Source organism: Chiloscyllium punctatum, chromosome 4 (genome assembly GCF_047496795.1).
Source record: "Chiloscyllium punctatum isolate Juve2018m chromosome 4, sChiPun1.3, whole genome shotgun sequence".
Taxonomy (NCBI): domain Eukaryota; kingdom Metazoa; phylum Chordata; class Chondrichthyes; order Orectolobiformes; family Hemiscylliidae; genus Chiloscyllium; species Chiloscyllium punctatum.
In genome coordinates this window covers 57,656,188-57,677,857 of record NC_092742.1, presented here as the reverse complement: position 1 = coordinate 57,677,857, position 21,670 = coordinate 57,656,188, and the positions used below count along the sequence as shown (strand labels likewise).

General features: G+C 40.1%; 1 protein-coding gene across 6 annotated transcripts in view; it reads right to left on the bottom strand.

Annotated features, from left to right (window-relative positions):
• Positions 1-21,670, bottom strand: part of kiaa0586 (KIAA0586 ortholog) — a 521,487-nt gene that overhangs the window by 446,467 nt on the left and 53,350 nt on the right. For all 6 annotated transcript variants that reach the window (XM_072568823.1, XM_072568824.1, XM_072568825.1 and 3 more), the window contains exons 6-8: positions 19,491-19,727; positions 8,762-8,963; positions 2,261-2,437 (exon numbers count right to left, since the gene is read on the bottom strand). In XM_072568823.1, coding sequence (XP_072424924.1) covers positions 2,261-2,437; positions 8,762-8,963; positions 19,491-19,727 — 616 coding nt within the window. The remainder of the gene's footprint in view (positions 1-2,260; positions 2,438-8,761; positions 8,964-19,490; positions 19,728-21,670) is intronic.

The window sequence follows — 21,670 nt, the reverse complement described above, 5'->3', positions numbered from 1 at the left end:
TTCTTTAAACTTGAGACAAAAACTGGTCAACAAATATGCTACTATTCAGAGAAATACTATATCATCATAATATCAAACATACATACTCACACAACAGACAAGATAACGCAGCTCCAAATAGATATTGTTGTAAAAAACAGGACAATTTTGGGTTAAATAAAAACCCCAATGGGCCAAGTATTTGAACTTAAAGTACTTCTAAAGGTCCAGTCAATGTCCTTTTGTCAAGATCACAATTCTGACAGCCAGACAATTGATACAAAAGCTTGAGATCAGTCTTCAGTTTTAACAAGAGTCAACTGGAAGTAGCAGGCGAAAGTGAGGACTGCAGATGCTGGAGATCAGAGTCAAGATTAGAGTGGTGCTGAAAAAGCACAGCAGGTCAGGCAGCATCCAAGGAGCAGGAAAATTGACATTTCGGGGAGGAGTCCTTCATCAGGCCTTTCAAAGATGAATAGGAGGTTAAAGCTACTAGTAGCAGGAAAGTTCTCAGGATTCCAGAAGCTACTTCACTGGGAGAGATCTGCACAGCTTATCCTGCTGTCAGATTTTGGAGAGGGGTGGGGGGGGGGGGGGGGGGCGGTTTGTTGCTTTAGCTGCCACACCTAGGTGTGTACTAAAATAAAGTACTTCAGTTTAGAGGTTATTGCTGAGCAAACTTCAGCACACAGACCCCACCCAAACCAAACTTACCAATTATTTAAAAGGTATAAATCTTTGTTAAGAAAAACTTTGCTTGCCCGCTTGACAGGAAGTCATCTGACATTATGTAAACAGTCAGCGACTTACAATACATTTTTATTCATTTGTCAGTTCCGACAAGTTACATGATAATCTTTCTTCAACACAGAAAATCTTCCAAACTTTGCCATCTCTTTCAGCTTCCTTTACATCTCCCTTTATTAAAATTGCAACCTTCAATTGTAATGGAAAGGAATATGCCATAATCAAGCCACATGCTTCATAGTTTCCACAGAAATACAGAGATAAGAATTTAAATTAATCAGTTGTAAAGATTTCATAAAACCTGCGATAAATATGGTAATCAATTTACTAATATTAAATTATCTAGCAACAACAGCATTGATTTGAATTTTTACATTAGCTTATCACAAGCTAAGGTCTCCAAGTTGTATATTTTGACAGTAAAATTCAGCTGGGTGCATACGAGAAATCCTTAACTGTTTCAGAATTTGTTACGAGAGCTAGCAGTATAAGACTTCAACTGCCACTTAGGTAATCAACAAAATAGCAAGAGAATTTTCTTTTAAAAAGATACAGTAGACTATTATGGTACAGAATGTAATTGAGAAATCAGACTAATGAGTAATTTTCAAAACGAAACCAGTTAAATACTTGAGAAAGAAAAATGTACAGCTAAAGAGAGCTAACTGATCTCTCTTTCAAGGGCTGACATAGGCTCAGAGCGCTGAATAGTCTTTCTCTAGGCTCCTAAAATACTCACTGATGAAAATAAATTTTGTTAAACTTTACTGCTTTAAAAAAAAAATCAACAAAACAGCAGAAGGTATTTATTCCCCATAATGTATCGATAATGCAAAGCACAGATATGGATTAAAAATAAAACATATGAGTTCCCAAACTTTTGAAAAATATACAGTTTGTCCTGGATATTTCATTATGATTCAAAGTTAAAAGCTCCCCCTCTCTCTTTTACAACTACATAGGTTTCCCAAAAATATTCAAAGATTTCACCTTGCTCATGGTTTTTGCTCAGCACTTCCTTGATAACAATCCTGAACTGAACTGAACTGAATCTGTTCCAGCTTAATCAATTGTACCTTCAACATTAGAAATGAGATCCTCACATTGTCTAAGTGGAGGGCTGAAGTGCTATTTCGTATGACAAATTAACTGTTATTTTGCAACTTAAAATAGAAAAAACAACATTGCTTTATATATACAGCACAACCTCAATTATCCGAACATCAATTATCCAAATTTCCAATTATCCGAATAAGATCTCAAGGTCCCGTTAAAAACGCTATCCATTATCCCAAACTCTCAGTTATCCGAACAAAATACTCCCTTCCTGTCATGTTTGGTAATTGAAATTGTTCTGTACTGCAATGCAGTCAGTCCCAAGCATCATCATTCTGCCCCTCTGACAATGCCAAAGCTAACCAAAGGTATAATCGCTTTACATATCAAGAAGTATCAAATGGCATTGGGTGGTATCAAATGAAATGTACTTTTGTAACTTACTCAGCAGGAACTATTGCTATTTTCTTTGCCATACCTGGTTTATCTGCAGAAATCACTGCATCCACTTTGGCCTTCTGAATGGCAGACTTCGTCCTCTTTTGCTGAACTTGAACATCCTTCGACATTGGCACAGGAGCAAACTGACGAGGAGCAGGAGTCTGCAGAGAACCTCCCATGTCAAATCCGTTTGTAAAAGGACGACTTCGACAAGCTGAAATTAAATTCAGTACTTGAGGACAAAATATTCAGTTTTGACTTAAATTGTTTTACAGGCATTCATGTTCAAATTTGACAAATTTCCTCTGTATTGGAAGTTCCACCTTCTTATAGGGTTGTTAATTTCTTGATATGAGGTAGAAACATATTCATGATTGAATTAATGAAGACATTTTGTAACTGGAGACATACAGTACCAAGTTGCAATTGCTTGCCCCATGGTTAGCTTCAATGCACCGAGGACAAGAAGGGAAAATCTCAAGCTTTCTGTGCCTGATTGCTGATGGAAAATAAACATTGACAAATGTTCAGTGAAGATAGAAATGAGTTATCCTATCTTAGGTGTCAAGTATTATGTTCATTCTTAGTATTAATGCCCAAAAATCAAGAATCCTAGATTGAGCAAGTTGCCAAAGGGAGTGTCAAGAGATGTGCATTTCTGCATTAGTCAACACTTTCAGAAAAGCAAAGATGAAACTAAGAAAAATAGAAAGTAAATCATGGCAAAAATCAGATGAGAAATATCGAAAGGAAAACTATGGGAACTATATTTTAGTCATACTTTTTCACATCCATTTATAATAGAGGATATCACTCAGTTTTCTAACCTATGCATGTTTAAGATTGTAACAAGAGCAATGTGGGATCTGGGACATTTCATTTTTAAACAATCCATCTTTCTTCTTGAGAGTTCAGACTGGAGGCCTGTGACCAGTGGAGTGCCACAAGGATCAGTGCTGGGTCCACTACTTTTCATCATTCATATAAATGATTTGGACGTGAGCATAAGAGGAATAGTTAATAAGCTTACAAATGACACCAAAATTGGAGGTGTCATGGACAGCAAACAAGATTACCTCAAAATATAACGGGATCTTGATCAGATGGGCCAAGGGTTGAGGAGTGGCAGATGGAATTTAATTTAGATACATGTAAGGTGCTGCATTTTGGGAAAGCAAATCTTAGAAGGACTTATATACTTAATGGTAAGGTCCTAAGGAGTTTTGCTGAACAAAGAGACCTTGGAGTGCAGGTTCATAGCTCCTTGAAAGTGGAGTCACAGGTAGGTACGACAGTGAAGAAGGTATGCTTTCCTTTATTGGTCAGAGTATTGAGTACAAGAGTTGGGAGGTCATGTTAGGGCTGTACAGGACATTAGTTAGGCCACTGTTGGAAGATGGCATGCAATTCTGGTCTCCTTCCTATCAGAAGGATGTTGTGAAACTTGAAAGGGTTCAGAGAAGATTTACAAGGATGTTGCCAGAGTTGGAGGATTTGAGCTATAGGGACAGGTTAAATAGGCTAGGGTTGTTTTCCCTGGAGCATTGGAGGCTGAGGGGTGACCATATAGAGGTTTATAAAATCATGAGGGGCATGGATAGGGTAAATACACAAGGTCTTTTCCCTGTGGTGAGAGAATCTAGAACTAGACAGCATAGGTTTAGGGTGAGAGGGGAAAGATATAAAAGAGACCTATGGGGCAACTTTTTCACACAGAGGGTGGTACATGTATGAAATGCATTGCCAGAGGATGTGGTGGAGGTTGGTACAATTGCAACATTTAAAAGGCATCTTGATGGGTATGAATCGAAAGGATTTGGAGGGATATGGGCCGGGTGCTGGCAGATGGGATGAGATTAGGTTGGAATATCTGGTCGGCATGGACGATTTGGACCAAAGGGTCTGTTTCTATGCTGTACATCTGTGACTCGAAGTGGGTAATACTCAAAATCATGTATCTCAGTAAAACTAAAGTGGATTATTCAATTACGATCCACTACCAGTACCTCTGAACAAGGATAAAATATCTATTTGAGGCATCACACACACACAGGTTCATATATAAATCATTACTTAATTTGGGCATTATTTTCTCCTTTAGCTCTAGAGCAATTAGATGATCGTTTATAAATAATTTTAAGTAAAATTCAATCTGTGATTAATCTCAATACAATTCTTGAGGCGCAGTAATGGTAGTGACTTAATTTAAGTGTTCAAACTGATAGCTTTATCAGTAATCATATATAAATTTATAACAACTGGAAAAATAAGAGAGAAGAGAAAGGAGATTATTTTATAAAAATAAATAATATAATTAATTATGATCTCAAACACACTGCCTAAATGGACAGCAGAAACTGATTCAATTGTAAATATGAAAAGTGAATTGGATGCAGAATCATGAAAAAGAACAGGAATGGGAGAGATTAAATATCTTCTCAGAAAAGAAACAGAGGTCTGATAAAAGTGAATTATTTTGTTTACAGCTGCAGGACTTTATGAACTTTGGTCCGTACACTGGCTCTTGGATGAAACCATCTAGATATAATTCTCATCTCTTTGAAAGTGGTCACCAGGCTGATTGCTCAGGCTTTTAGGAGCAGAGAAACGTAGAAAAATAGAAACAGGTGTAGTCTATTTGGCACTTAGAATCTGCTCTTCCATTCATTTTGATTATCTACCATTCAAATCAATAGCCTGTTCCTGCTATTCCCCACGATCCCTTTAACCCAGGTACTATTTTGAGCGAAATTGTTATAGATGCAGAAGACATGCAGAAACACTGAATAGTTTACCCAATGAAACACAGGCTTGTCTGTACACCTTGAAACACAGAACAAAGAAAGACTCCAAGCACTTCTCTTTAAACAAGCTTTCAACAAAGATTTACTTCACATCGCCAGAAACTAACCTAGATTCCCTTGGTAACATAAAACCAGTGAAGAGCTGAGACTGGAGCTGGACTGGAATTCTCCAATATGAATTTTCTGACTGCAATGCCCCTCTAACAGAATTCTATCCAATCTCCTTGCCCATTCTTGAAGTCACAAGCAATGCTCAGGCCAGTTTTGTTGATTTGTCAGAAAGTGACTTGGAGCCACACTTGCCAGACATCATAAATTCAGAAAAAGTACCAGATCACACATGCAATTCACTACTAATTCAAATCAAACCCAGCACAAAAGAAGATTGTTACATTTACTGGGGGTCAATCAGCTCAGATCACAACATCACTGCAGGAGTTCTGCAGGGTCGTATCCTAAGCCCAACTATCTTCAGTTGCTTCAATTGCCTTCCCTCTCTCATAAGATCAGAACTGGGAATGTTTGTTGATGATTGCACGATTTTCAGCACCATTCACAACTCCTCAAATATTGTGGCAGCTCATGCCCATGCTTGGGCTGACAAATATTGAGAAATATTTGTGCCAAACAAAAAACAGGTAATAACAAGATTCCTTCCAAAAAGAGAGAATCTAAGCATCGCCACTTGACATTCAATCACATTGCCTCACTGAATGTCTTACTAGCAACATTCTGGGGTAACCATTAACCAGAAACTGAAATAGCCTAACTTAGTCACATAAATACTATAGCTACCAAAGCAAATCCGAGCTAAGAACCCTGCAACAAATAACTCATCTCCTATTTCTCAAAATCTATCCAGCATCTACAAGGTTCAAGTCTTAGACAGAATATTCTCCATTTGCCTGGATCAGTGCAGCTTCAAAAGCACTCAGGAAGCTTGACATTACTCAACACAAATCAGCCTACTTTTTTTGGCACCACAGCCACACAAAAAAAAAGAAATTCACTTCCTTCACCACCAAAACTCAGTAGCAGCAGTGTACGATGTGTGCCATCTAAATGCACATCTTGTAGAAATTCAAAGGCTCTGTAGACTCACGACCAATACCATCTAACAGGACAAGGGAAGCAGATTCATGGGAACACTATCACCTGCAAGTTCCCTCCAAGTCACTGACATGGAGGTATGTCGCCATTCTTTTATTGTCACTGAGGCAAAAATCCTGTATTCATCCTTTACAGCATTGGGAGTCGATCTAAAATCAAACAGACTGCAGCAGCTCAAGGGGGCAGCTCATCAACACCTTCTCAAGGACAACTAGGAATAGTCAATAATTGCTCACTCAGCACTCACATCACATGAACGAATAAAATAAGATATAATTAAGATACATACAATACAACAAGAGTTAACAGCATGCATCTTAAAACAGATACTGGCCTATAATTCTTTCATCTAATTGGGTTCATGGTTTGTTAGATGAACTGTGCTCATGTCACAATTAAATCTGAAATTCAAACGATCTTCAAAGTGAATATTGGATTATTTTGAGTTTAGAATAAACTAATAATATTATTAAACATTGTGATCAGGGCCACTGTTACAAAGTGAAATTCAGTTTATATTACACTGAGATCTTCGCTTGTGTTTTGGATTCATATTTTTAATTCTGCGCCTTGCATGCCAAAAACACAAATCATTGATTATGATAATGCATGCGACCAACATGACCATTTTAATGCTTCAAATTATTTAGAACTACCAGAGAATCACAGAATTGTTAAAATGCAAAAGGCCCTTGTTTGGCCCATTGCATCTGTACTGGCTCTCTGAATGAGCATTATGACTTGGTGCCAGTCTCCTGCCTTTTCCCTGTACCCTTGCACATTGTTATTTGAATACAGACAATCAAATGCCTTTCTGAATGCCTTGATTGAATCTGCTCCATCACAGTTCTCGACATTGCATTCCAGATCCTAACTATCCGATGAATGAGAAGGTTTCTTCTCATATTGCACTTGCTTCGTTTGCAAATCTGTGCCCTCTTGTTCTTGATCTTTTTGAGTGCTATCAGCTTCTCTCCAGTTACACTATCCAGACTTATGATTTTGAAAACTTCTGTCAATCTCTTCTTAGATGTCGCCTAAGAAAAACAGCTTCTCCGATCTTCATACTAATTTTGTCATCAATCGAATGACCCTTATAAATTGTTCGACACTCTCTCCAATGTATTCACATCCTTCCTGAATTATTGTGGCCAGAACTATGCACAATAGTCCAGGGAAGGTCTTGTACAAAGGAAGCCTAATTTCCTTGCATTTGTACGCTATGTTATTATAATTAAAGCCTTGGATACTACATACAACTAGTTAGATCTGTGTTTTTAAAAAGCGTGAATTTCACAAACATTATTTACTTTATGTTTATTGCTTTCAATAAATAATTGTTCCAGCACAAAAATCTTTCCCATTACTTTCAGTCCATTTAATTGAAATGAGTATACTTTGCACCAAAAGGGGAAATGACCAACGTATAGATTTGTATAAGGAGTAATTAAATCTGATCCAGAACTACTCTGCTATCAGGAAGCATATTTCCTGCCAAAATTGGGTCTTCTCTTTCATAACTGATATGCTATTTTGCCTGGCAAAAAAAGGACATAAATGTTCCATCTCATGTGCATCTCTGAATCAGTTTGACTTGAATATGCTAAACAGCCAGGGTGGTGAAAAGTAAATTCATTATGCTGCAGTGAAGGCAGTGATTTTTAAAGCATTATTAAAGCGTGCCATAATTCTGAATAAAAGCATTGATGCAATTTCTCAGAATTTTTCAAAACACTGGTGACTTCATCAAATCAATACATTTACAGGGTGCCATGGTGGCTCAGTGATTGTACAGCTGCTTCACAGCACCAAGGACCAGGGCTGGTTTCCACCCTTGGGTAGCTGTGTGGAGCTTGCAAATTCTACTCATGGGTGCCCTGGTTCCCCACCCCGCCTACAGTCCATGGATGCAGGTTATGTGGTTTGCCTGTATTAAATTGCCCATATCGTCCAGGGATGTGCAGGTTAGGTGGATTAGCCACGGGAAATGCAGGGTTACAGGGATATAGTAAGTGGATACGTCTGGTTGGGATGCTGTGTGGAGGGTTGGTATGGACTTGATAGGTTGAATGTCCTGCTTCCACACTGCAGGGGTTTCTATGATTTCTATGACATTCGCAATCCTAATGATCAAAACCACAGAGATTGAAACTGCACAAATTATTGAGCATGTGAATATGATAATGCTGAAAACTTGTTTTTACTGCTGTAGAACCCAGAGTCTGCTTCACAATATTAAACAAGAGACCTTTAGTAGTAGAAATAGTACAATATTCGAAGATGAACCCGTAATTTTGCTTCCAATTTACACATTGAAAGATTGGATCAATGCAAGTGTGCAAGAAAGGTCTCAAATTTTTAGTTGGTTTTTAAACTCCAAATAACACAGTATGCCATATCAAATATTAGATTTTTAAAAACCCCAAATTGCAAAAACACAATTGTAACACCAGATTTAATGTTAATAAAATTTCAACTCCTATAACTCTGTTTTCACATATTATTATGCCATAATAAGTAGAGTTAAATTTTAATGACACTGAAGATCCGTTGTTTTCCTACAGTATTATAACAGACAAAGGAAATATTTCTCCATTTCACACAAAACTGTTCGTGCTTCTCACCCAGTAGTGCTGCAGAGGAGTCAGACGGCACATCTCCATGAGAAACGTAATGGATACTGTTGCTTGGCAACTGCTGGAGGCCTTGATTCAAAGACTGAGTACAATGTGCTGCTGAACTCTGTGTCATATTGTCAGAATGTGTTGGAGCCGCATCAACAGAATGGATATTGCTCATTGTGAATGCTGAAGTCAATATTCTCGACTAAATGACAAAAGTAAAAAGAACCTGTTATGGTCACTGTACAATAATACTTAATCACATGGCATACTAATAATTATATTAAGAAATGCAAGTAAATGTGAAGGAGTGCTCAGCATAACATGTCAGCTTAAGGCACCTTAAATTCTAACATTAATTCTGGCTAGATCAATGCAGTTTTGAATAATGAAGCAATTAATATAATTTCTCAGGTGAACAATTTACTGACCTGGATTTCCAAAAGGAGGAATGAAACCACTGATCTATTCAGAAAACATTCAACACACACTAAAATATCATAAATGGAAAAACAAAACTAACCCCATTAATACTACATACCAGATCATGGACTGCTTTCACATCAGAGAACTGGTGGCGGTTAACATGAGGGTTACCACACCTCAGACGAAGGGAGTAGTTGCGAAGGTGAATCTTCATGGTAACCTCAACCAGTAAGGAAATTGAATCCACACTGTTGGCATTACTCTGCATTGCAAGCCAGCCATCCAGCAAACTGAGCTAAACTTGCACAATAATATCTGAACAGATTTCTGGTGGCATGACTCAAGACAGTCAAGCCACATTCATGTTATCATGCAACAGCACTACTTAATTATGCTTGAATGACCACACAACATAGTACATAAAGGCATTGACTGAGGGGCAAATGCCAGAGTTTTCCCAGACCAACAAGGCTAACTACTGAGCTGCTCCTGCAGCCCAGCTTTCAAAGTCATAGGGAGAGGAAGAAATGAAGCAGAGGCCATTCAAATGGGACAGGTAACATACTGTCAATAACCTTGCACTTCTGTAAATATATGCACATTTACCCACTGAAATTATCTGTTCCAGTGCCATTTTTTTGCGAGTGGACCTGGTTAAACTACACCCATATGAGAGATGAACAGTGTCTTCAAACATGCCAAGGTTGAAATACATTCTAACAGCCAAACATTTCTCATCTCTTACAAGCAACTGACTCCTACTCCACGGATAGACTCCAACATTACAGATCAGCTTTCAGGCCTGCAGCCAGGCATTGAATCTTAATGTGGACAACATTAAGGCTAAATATAGTATGCTGGTATTGTGCTTGGGCCTGGCTTGCACACATCACGTCACACTTACACTCACGCACTGAGTGACAGCATGAAATCAATGATGATCCCACACCTCTCTGTGAAGAAAGGCTCACTCTCTGCATTCAAGGGTATACACGACCATTTCAGGCTTGGAGATGCAAGATGGGCTTTTCACGTCAGATCTCTCATAGCACACTGATTTGTAGATTAAAAATGGCACAAGGTGCTGCCTCTTGTCGATTCAATGCTGCTATACATACACGCACAGAGTTACTAATGACAAAAGGGTCAAAAGGAGATCTCCCAGAATTACTATGATGCAGAAGAGGCCATTTTACTCATCATGACGACACCAGCTTTCTGAACAAGCACTATGACTCCGTGCCAATTTTCATCAGCAATAGCACTTCCTCATCCTAGAGTTCTCCTATGTTTTACAGTATTCTGAGTGTACCTAGGATCAAACCAAGATCTGCCACAGCACTCAGGATTTCACTTTGACGCTCCCTAGTGTTCTCGTTATTCTTGGGAGTTTCTCCAGCATTTTGCAGGACAAACCCTCAAAACCATTTTATGCTTGTGGACTCCCCAGTTCAAGAACATGCACGGTGGGCGGCATGGTGGCAGAGTGGGCAGCACTGCTGCCTCACAGTGCCAGAGACCCAGGTTCACGTCCCGCCTCAGGCGACTGACTGTGTGGAATTTACACATTCTCCCCATGTCTGCGTGGGTTTCCTCCGGGTGCTCCAATTTCCTCCCTCAGTCCAAAAATGTGCAGGTTAGGTGAATTGGCCATGCTAAATTACCCGTAGTGTTAGGTGCAGGGGTAAATGTAGGGGAATGGGTCGAGGTGGGTACACTTCGGCAGGTCGATGTGGACTTGTTGGGCCGAAAGGCCTGTTTCCACACTAAGTAATCTAACCTAATGCCTCAGTGTATTTTTGCTTAGTGACTCCAAATCAGAAACACAGTTAATTTCTCATAGCCCTCTGGTATAACTTCTAATTGCTTTACAGATTTTTCTGCCTATCTCAAAGCTGCTCCCAAGCTGATTGCCTGGTTCTGTGAAAAATCAACAAGATCAAAACGCAACACTAAAAAACAATTCTTCTAATATATCCCAATAGCAATGTGGCACAGGAGATGTCCCAGATAGAGTTAAATTAATTCTTCCCAATTTCCAACCCTTCCCTTTGCCCATTTAAACCCCTTATTGTGACAGCTTTAGATGTCCTGTCTTCACGGAGAAGGGCAGCACAGTTGGTCAGTGGTTAGCATTGCTGCCTCACAGCGCCAGGTACACAGGTTTGAGTCCGGCCTCAGGTGACTGTCTGTGTGGAGGTTGCATGTTCGCCCCATTCAGCATGGGTTTCCTCTGGGTGCTCCGGTTTCTTCTCCAGTTCCAAAGATGCCCAGGTACAGTGGATTGGCCACGCTAAATTGCTCATAGTGTCTATGGATGTGCACACTAGGTGGATTAGCCAGGGGAAGTACAAGGTTATGGGGATAGGATAAGGGGGTGGGTCTAGGTTTGATGCTCTTTGGAGGATCAATGTGGGCACGAGGGGTCAAAAGTGGCTTGGTTCCATACTGCAGGTATTCTATGAAGAAGCTCAGGGAGGTGGGTCATTATTTAAGGTTTTCTACCTCGAAGTGGCGCCTTATTAAATAAACATCAGCAATTCTATGGTTTAGTATCACTTTTACAATCTCTCAAATGTTTTCATTTATCTTACAATAGTATATTTGAATTTCCAAACACAATATTACATTCCTAAAGTATAAATAATAGTTCTGAGGTAAGGTCACTTGGTCCCAAACGATAACTCTGATCTCCCTCCACAGATGCTGCCAGACCTTGCTGAGCTTTTCCAGCAACTTCTGCTTTTGCTAAGACATAGTTGTTCGATGAAAGGATCAAAGGTCATGGGGAGCAAACAGGAATAGAATGACTGAGTTGGATGATCAGTCATGGTCGTGTTGAATGATGGAGCAGGTTCAAAGGACCAAGTGGTCTACTCCTGTTTCTACATTCTATGTTTCTCTGTGTAATATTCGGAAAAATAAAAATCGATGAAGTAATTACACAAATACAGGTTGACGGGTATGATTTTATAGTTCTTACACAGACACTGAAATGAGAAGATCTTGAATTATAATTTTTAAAATCTACACAGATGGAGCTAAAAATTAAAACAAAAATAAAGACAATGGTAGTAGTAGTCTACAGGCCCCTCAACAGTAGCTATACAGTTGGAGAGCAAGGAATTTAGATTGAAAACAACTACACTAAGTTTAAACAAGGCTAATTACAAAGTAATGAGAGTAAGCTAGCTGAAGTGGACTGGGGAAGAGGTTTAGCAGCAAAGACTATTGAGGAGCTATGGCTGACATTTAACAAAATAGTGACTGGCTCACAACAAAGGCATGCTCCAATAAGGAAGGAGGATTTCTAGCAAGGGTATAAGCCACCCACAGCTAACCAGGAAAGTTACAGATAAAATCAGATTGAAAGAAAACATGCAATATGGTAAAGACTAATGCAAGCCAGGATTGGGAAAGTTTTAAAAACAAACAAAGAAAAAGCAACAAAATTAACATTGAGGGTAAACTCGCAAGTAATAACAAGACATGTAGCACGAGTTTCTTTACGAAAGCAAGAGAAAAGCCAATGTAAACATCAGTCCCTTAGAGAAAAAGGTGGTGAAAATAATAATGGAGAACCAGGAAATGGCAGAGAAGTTAAATAAATATGTTGTATCAGTCTTCACTGTAGACGCTAACATCATTCCAAAATTGCGGAGAAGAGGAAATAAATACTGTGACTACCATGAGAGAAACATTATATGAGAAACTAATGAGGCTAAAGACCAATAATTCCCCTGGACTTAATGGGATGTATCCTAAGATATTAAAAGCAGCAGCTAAAGAGATAGTGGATACACTGGTTATGACAGGAATCCTTAAGATTCTGGAAACAGTTGCACTTTGGCATGAAGGGTAGAAAAGTTGAATATTAGTGAAATGGAAAAGACTGAAGAAAGCTACAGAACAGAAGAATTTATGAGTCCTTACTCATGGATCACAAGGAGCTAGCACCCAAGGTTAGCAGGTAATAGGGAAGGCAATGGAATGATGGTCTTTATTTCAAGAGAATGGAATAAAAGAGTCAGGACGTTTTTCTAAAAATATAGGTAAGACTAAGGGCCATAAGAAATAGAAACTGGAATAGCCCATCAAGCCTGCTCTGCCATTCAATAGAATCATGATTGATGTGACATTCCTCACATCCACTTCACTAGCTTTGCCCCATAACCATCAATTCCCTAGCTGATCAAGAATACATCTCAGCCTTAAATATACACAGGAACTCTATACCCCTCTAACATCCCATTCCAAAGCCTTACAGCACTCAGAGAGAAGAATTCCACCTCATCTCAATCTTAAATTGACACCTTTTTATTCTGAGACTATGCCATCGTTATTGTACTCGTCAGACTAGCGCTGAAATACTATGATCAGTTTTAGTTCAAACCAAAGACATACTTGCATCAGTCAATCCAGAGAAGGCTGACCTGGCTGTTCCAAGATATGGAGGGATTTTATGAGGAGAGGTCGAGGAGATTGGGCCCGTACTTGCTGGAGTACAGAAGAATGAAGCAGCTTGATTGAAATGTACAAGATTCTTCGGGATTTCACTGGATAGATGTCGATATGTCATTCCCCCTTATGGGAGAGTTTCTGACTAGAGGGCATATCTCAAATTACGGGGTTGTATATTTAAGGCAATAATGAAGAGCAATTTCTACTCAGGGTATAGAATCTGTGGAATTCTTTACCGCAGAGGCTGTCAAGGCTGTATCGTTAGGTATATTCAAAGCTAAGATAGACAGATTTTCAATTATTAATGCAAGCTAGGGTTACAGGGTAAAGGTATGCAAGTCAAGTTGAGAATTAGTGAATAAGATTTGATCTCACTGAATGGCAGAGCAAACTCTGTGGAGGTTTGAGCTCAGGTTGAGGTTTAGGGTGTAGGTTTGCTCGCTGAGCTGTAGGTTTCATACCCAGACGTTTCATTACCTGGCTAGATAACCTTATCAGTGGCGATCGCCAAGTGAAGCGAAGCTGTTGTCTCCTGCTTTCTATTTATATCTTTCTCCTGGATGGGGTTCCTGGGGTTTGTGGTGATGTCATTTCCTGTTCGTTTTCTGAGGGATTGATAGATGGCATCTAGATCTATGCGCTTGTTTATGGCGTTGTGGTTGGAGTGCCAGGCCTCTAGGAATTCTCTGGCATGTCTTTGCTTAGCCTGTTCCAGGATAGATGTGTTGTCCCAGTCGAAATGGTGGATTTTTTCATCTCTGGGTAGGGCTACGAGGGAGAGAGGGTCGTGTCTTTTTGTGGCTAGCTGATGTTCGTGTATCCTGGTGGCTAACTTTCTTCCTGTTTATATTGGAGACATTTTGGCAGTACCTGTTTTCTTAAACATTCATGCAGGAAGTACAGTTGTTCGCGGGTGGAACTCTCTCTGATGGCATTCCTTTCCCATCTTCGGGCAAGTTGTAGTGTGTTGCGCCCATAGGTTTTTGCAAGGTTTGTAGCTAACTTCGGAAAACAGAGGAGAACCACCTATACAACGTATTCAAGAAGAATGGATACTCAAATAATACAGTGCGCAGATTCCTCAAGAACAAACCACAACAAGCAGACTAAACACAGTCAGAAACCCTAACCACCTTACCATACATCAAAGAAGTTTCAGAAATGACAGCCAGACTACTATGACCCCTCGGAATCCTAGTAGCACACAAACCTACCAACACTCTCCAACACAAACTAACAAACTTAAAAGACCCAGTACAACCCATGGACAAAACCAACGTCATCTACAAAATTCCATGCAAGGGCTGCCACAAACACTGTCGGACAAACAGGAAGAAAGTTAGCCACCAGGATACACGAACACCAGCTAGCCACAAAAAGACACGACCCTCTCTCCCTCGTAGCCCTACACACTGAGGAAAAAAAACACCTTTTCAATTGGGACAACACATCTATCCTGGGACAGGCTAAGCAAGGACATGCCAGAGAATTCCTACAGGCCTGGCACTCCAACCACAACGCCATAAACAAACACATGGATCTAGATGCCATCTATCAACCCCTCAGAAAACGAACAGGAAATGACATCACCACAAATCCCAGGAACCCCTTCCAGGAGAAAGATATAAATAGAAAGCAGGAGACAACAGCTTCGCTTCACTTGGAGGTTACCTAGCCAGGTAATGAAACATCTGGATATCAAATCCACAGCTCAGCAAACAAACCTACACCCTAAACTCAGTAGGCCATTCAGCCCACAGCTGCTCCTACATCTTATGGCCTTTCTCGCCTTGGGTTAATACATTCCATGCAGGTTCCTGCCTACAACACTTGGATGCCTTTCCAAACCATGTGAAAACACCAAAATAATGGCAGTTATGTCAGGAGCTGGAATAGTGCTCAAAACGACGATTTTACCTCCCAGTGGCCCATCCTGATGGTGTTCAAGCTGTTAAATCAGATTACAGGAGAATACAGCATGCAATCCTCAAACCTATTCCATTACTCGCTTTGAGTAAGGTTGAATTGTACAGATGTGAGCACAAAAATTAAACTGACAACCAGTAGGGCACTGAGGGAATGCTGCAGTTTTTAGACAAGATCTTAAAGCAAGGCTCCTTTTAACAAGTTTATATTAAAGATCCTATGGCACCATTCAGAACAGCAGGGGTTTTGCTCTGCAAAGTCCTGGATAGTACCTATCGCTCAACCAATATTAATGAGAAAACCAAATAACCTGGTTATTATTGCACTGCTATTACCTTGTCTTGCATAAATAGACTGCTGTATTTTCTACCACAATGGCTATACACTTTATACACGTAGGGTGAAAAGAAACTTGGGAAATTTCACTCACAGAAAGTGCTCTCTGAAAGCAAGCTTCTGCCTTATTCAAGTCCAGTGTCTTTCCGGTGAATATGTACTGTACTTACCGCTTCGGGTTTAAAGAAAATATACAACATGGTACCAATCAAGCAGGCTTTGTCCTGGACGGTGTCAAGCTTCTTGAGTGTTGTTGGAGCTATACCAATCCAGACAGGTGGGGAGTATTTCAGCACAATATTGACTTGTGCTAGAAAGACTCTGGGGAGTTAGATGGGAGCTATTCACTGTGGTTTTCCTAACCACTGAGTTGCTGTTGTCGACCCGGTATTTATATGATGGGTCCAGTTGAGTTTCTGGTCGATGATAACCCCAAGTATGTTGACAGTGAGGATTCAGCAATGGTAAACACTACTGAATGTGTTTGTGATTTTTGAGAAGATTTGTGGTTCAGGTTGTAAGTTTGCTCACTGCGATGGAAGGTTTCTTTTCAAATGTTTTGTCACCATGCTAGGTAATATCATCATTGAGCCTCAAGTTAAGCACTGGTGTTCTTTCTCGCTTACTATTTGTCTGTCTTGGTCTGTTAAAGTGCGGTCCTTTTTTTCTGAGGTTGGTAAATGGGGTCCAAATTGATGTGTTCATTGATGGAAAGCCAGACCTCTAGGAATTCCTGTGCGTGTCTCTGGTTAGCCTGTCCTAGGATGGATGTGTTGTCCTGTTTAGTCTGTACGCAAGGATACTAGTGATCGTGGACATTGGACTGACAGACAGAAAACGAGCCACCAAAAGACATGACTAACTATCACTGGTATCCTTACATATAGACGAGGAAGGACACCACTTTGATGGAGACAACACATCCATCCAAGGACAGGAAAACAGAAACACGCACGGGAATTCCTAGAGCATGGCATTCAAACAAAAACTCCACCAATAAACATTGGTTTGAACCCCATTTACCAACCTCTGAGACAAAGAACCGGAAATGATATCACCCACTTTAACAGACTTTTCCATAGTCTTGGGAAAAGGACACGGTAGGTTTAGAATGTAGGGAAATAGATGGTGACAGCTTGAAAAATGTCCATATTACAGAGGAGGAAGTGCTGGATGTCTTTAACACATAAAAGTGATTAAATCTCCAAGACCTAATCAGGTGTACCCTGGACCTTTGTGGGAAGCTAGGGAAGTGATTGCTGGGCCTTTTACTGAGATATCGGTATCATCTATAGTCACAGGTGAGGTGACAGAAGACTGGACATTGGATAACGTAGTGCTACTGTTTAAGGGTGGTAAGGACAAGCCAGGGAACTATAGACCATTGAGCCTGACGTCGGTGGTGGGCAAGTTGTTGGAGGGAATCCTGAGGGACAGGATGTACATGTATTTGGAAAGGCAAGGACTGATTACGGATAGTTAACATGGCTTTATGTGTAGGAAATCATGTCTACAAACTTGATAGAGTTTTTTGAAGAAGTAACAAAAGAGGACTGATGAGGGCAGAGAGGTAGATGTGACCTATATGGACTTCAGTAGGGCGTTCGACAAGGTTCCCCATGGGAGAGTGGTTAGCAAGGTTAGATCTCAAGAATACAGGGAGAACCCACCATTTGGATACAGAACTGGTTCAAAAGGGAGAAGACAGAGGGTGGTGAAAGGGGTTTTTTTCAGACTGGAGGCCTGTGACCAGTGGACTGCCACAAAGGTTGGTGCTGGGTCCACTACTTTTCATCATTCATATAAATGATTTGGATGTGAGCATAAGAGGTATAGTTATTAAGTTTGCTGATGACACCAAAATTGGTGGTGTAGTGGACAGTAAAGAAGGTAACCTCAGATTACAACGGGGATCTTGATCAGATAGGCCAATGGGCTGAGAAATGGCAGATGGAGTTTAAATGTGAGGTGCTGCATTTTGGGAAAGCAAATCTTAGTAGGTAATGGTAAGGTCCTAGGGAGTGTTGCTGAACAGAGAGACCTTGGACTACAGATTCATAGCTCCTCGAAAGTGGAGTCACGGGTAGACAGGATAGTGAAGGTGCCGTTTGGTACGCTTTCCTTTATTGGTCAGAGTATTGAGTACAGGAGTTGGGAAGTAATCTTGCAGCTGCAGGACATTGGTTAGGCCAGTGTTAAAATATTGCATGCAAATCTGGTCTCCTTCCTAACGGAAAGATGATGTGAAACTTGAAAGGGTTCAGAAAAGATTTACAAAGATGTTGCCAGGGTTGGAGGATTTGAGCAATAGGGAGAGATTGAATAGGCTCAGTGGTTAGCACTGCTATCTCACAGCACCAGGGACCTAGGTTCGATTCCAGCCTCGGGCAACTGTCTGTGTGGAGTTTTCATATTCTCACTGTGTCTGCACGGGTTTTCTCCCACAGTCCAAAGATGTGCAGGTCAGGTGAATTGGCCATGCTAAATTGCCCATAGTGTTAGGTGCATTAGTTAGAGGGTTTGGGTGGTTTGCTCTTCGGAGGGTCAGTGTGGACTTGTTGCGCTGAAGGGCCTGTTTCCACACTGTAGGGAATCTAATCTAATCCAGGCTAGGGCTGTTTTTCCTGGAGTGTCAGAGGCTGAGGGGTGACCTTATAAAATCATGAGAGGCATGGATAGGATAAATAGACAAAATCTTTTCCCTGGGGTGGCTGGACTCTCGTTATCTGAAATCTAGACAAAGCCTTTTCCCTGGGGTGGGAGAATCCAGAACTAGAGAGCATAGGTTTCGGGTGAGAGGGGAAAGATATAAAAGAGACTTAACGGGCAATGTTTTCACTCAGAGGGTGGTACATGTATGGAATGAGCTGCCAGAGGAAGTGGTGGAGGCTGGTTCAATTGCAACGTTTAAACTGTATCTGGATGGGTATATGGATAGGAAGTATTTGGAGGGATATGGGCCAGGTGCTGGCAGGTGGGACTAGATTGGGTTGGGATATCTGGTTGGTGTGGACAAGTTTGACCGAAGGGTCTGTTTCCAGGATAAGAAGATAACTTTTGCAGACAAGAAGTGTTTGATTAAAATTCAGAAGGAATGTTTGAAACTGAGAATGTCTAAGGTCAGTTGTGTGAAGGCACCAGGAAGAGGGTATCAGATTCTCTAAACAGGGCATTGAAGCTACAGTTAAATTAAGCCCTACAGATTTGAAATAGATGAGACCGTTCATTAGTGCAAGTGCTATTAACAAGTCTATTTAGGTTTGTATTATATCAGGTGTTTAAAATCCTTCAAATAAGTGTTGCATGTAAATACTTTGATTTATTTTAGTTTATCTTAATTAATTTTGCATAAAACACTTTCATTTTATTGTTAAAATATGTAACATTAAATGCTGAGTTTTCACTGGGGGAATCACCTTGTAAAAACCAAAAATAATTTTAAAATGATCTATCAAACCAGTTTTCAGTCTGGAAACGGACCTGTCTAATAATAATATGAACTGTGATATTATGCGTGAGCACAACAAAATTAAACTAATCTAAAATAATTTAAACTTCTTTTTCAATTGGCATGGAGATATACCTGAAGTTCAAGTTGCTGTTCTTGAAATTTCTCCAAATGGCAGAGTCGTTGATTCAAGAGTGTATTCAACTGTGTCTCCAGCTCTCGGACTCTTTCTTGTGGTTCCTTGGAGCCTGAATCCTGAGCCCGAACCTTTGCTTGCTGCTCTACAACCTGCTTCATCTGCTGATCCATTTCCTGGAGTTTAGTCCCCAAATCAGCCATAGTCGAAAGTTTAACATCAAGGTCATTCTGAGCCTAAATGTAACAAATTACAAACAAACAAGCTGTAAAACAAATTTGCATCAAAAATGTCAACTTTTTTTTGATAAAACACAATTTCGGTGCAAGATGTTCATGGAAGCTGGAAGGGCGAAGAATTAAGATTAAGGGGAAGGATGATCCAAAGAGATTATACAGTACATTCAGAGCAAGAGAGCGCAACTCAAGAGACAGTAGGGCCCATTAAAGATAAACAAGGTCAACTTTGCATTGAACCTCAGGAGCTGGGAGATATACGAAATGAATATTTCAAGCAGTTTTAACTGTGAAGAAAGAAATGGAGGCTCAAGAATGCAAGAATTTGAAAACAGTTCACATTATAGAAGAGAATGTGCTGGATGCCTTAGAAAATATACAGGTGGATAAATCTTCAAGACATGATTTAGTGTATCCTCGGACGTTGTGGGAAATTAGAGAGAAAATTGTGGGGGTCCTTGCAGAAATATTTGTACGCTTTATAAATAAGGGTGAGGTGCCAGATGACTGGAGAGGTGGCTAAGGTTCAGCTGTTCTTTAGGAAGGGATGTAAGGAGAAACTTGGGATCGATGGACCCGTGAGTCTGACTTCGATGTTGGATAAGTTATTGGACGGTATTCTGAAAGATAAGATTTATATGCATTTGGAGAGGCAAGGAATGGTTAGGGATAGTCACCATGATTTTGTGCAAGGGAAATCATGTACCACAAACTTGATTGAGTTTTTTTGAGGAAGTAATTAGATTAGATTAGATTCCCTACAGTGTGGAAACAGGTCCTTCAGCCCAACGAGTCCACACCAACCCTCCGAAGAATCAAGAAGATTGAAGGCAGAGAGGTAGACATTGTTTACTTGGACTTTATTCAAGACTTTGACAAGGTTCTGTATAATTAACTAATCAGTAAAGTTAGATCAGATGGGATTTGGTAAGCCTGACAACTGGATACAAAATTGATTTAACAGCAGGAGACGGAGTGTTGTTTTTAGACTGGATAGTAACTTCATAGTGACTGTAAAGTAATTAAGCATTACTTCATAGCATAGTGAAAAACAAAAGAAATAGGTAATACGTTACATTTCATAGTTCATACTCGGAAAATAAAGGAATAAGTTAAAAGTTCAACCTTCTTTGATGAAGCCAGCTGACATACTGCTGAAAGACCAGGCTCGGCCCCACCACGGGCCACCGAGAGACCAGGCTGAGAGCTGAGAGACCAATGGCTGGTCTCTCGGCTGCTCATGGGGTGTCTCGTCTTGATGTGTGAGTGGATCCTGCCCCGGTATGTTCCTGAGGCATGGAGGCAGATCAGAGGGGTGACAGTTTCAGCTGAGATTAATGGAGGTCTCATTAAAGACTTTTGAAAATTAGCCTTTATTTTCCTAGTTTAAATTAGGAAAGATTTTAATGTAAACTAGTATCAATTTCTTTAGTTCTTCACTACTCTATGAAGTAATGCTTAACTTTTAACTCTCGTCTCTCTTACTAATTCATACCTAAGTTTTTTTTTTGTTCCTCAGTACCTTGGTAACTAAGATGGCACCATGTGTGGTGACATTATATACTTTTTACGTACTCCTGTACTTGAGCACGTGACAAGAAAATCTAAAATCTAAAAATGTAATATCGATAGTTAGGGAAATAAATATGATTTTCTGCTGCCAAGGACATCAGTTGCAAAGGTTCTATGGCCTGCCAGTGCTCGGATGAAAGACATTGTCTCGAGGTCAAATAAGAACTTGCAGAGGAGTAAGGTCCAGTTGCTGTGGTCCATCTGAAGACTAATGACATAAGTGGGACTAAGAAAGAGGTGAAGGTGAAGGAACTTTAAGCAGCTTGGTGCCAAATTGGAAAGCAAAGCCACAAAGGTAATAATTTACAGAATACTATCAGAACAATAAAAAAAAATTGGCAGAGGGTAACTGAGATCAGAGAGTTGAATAT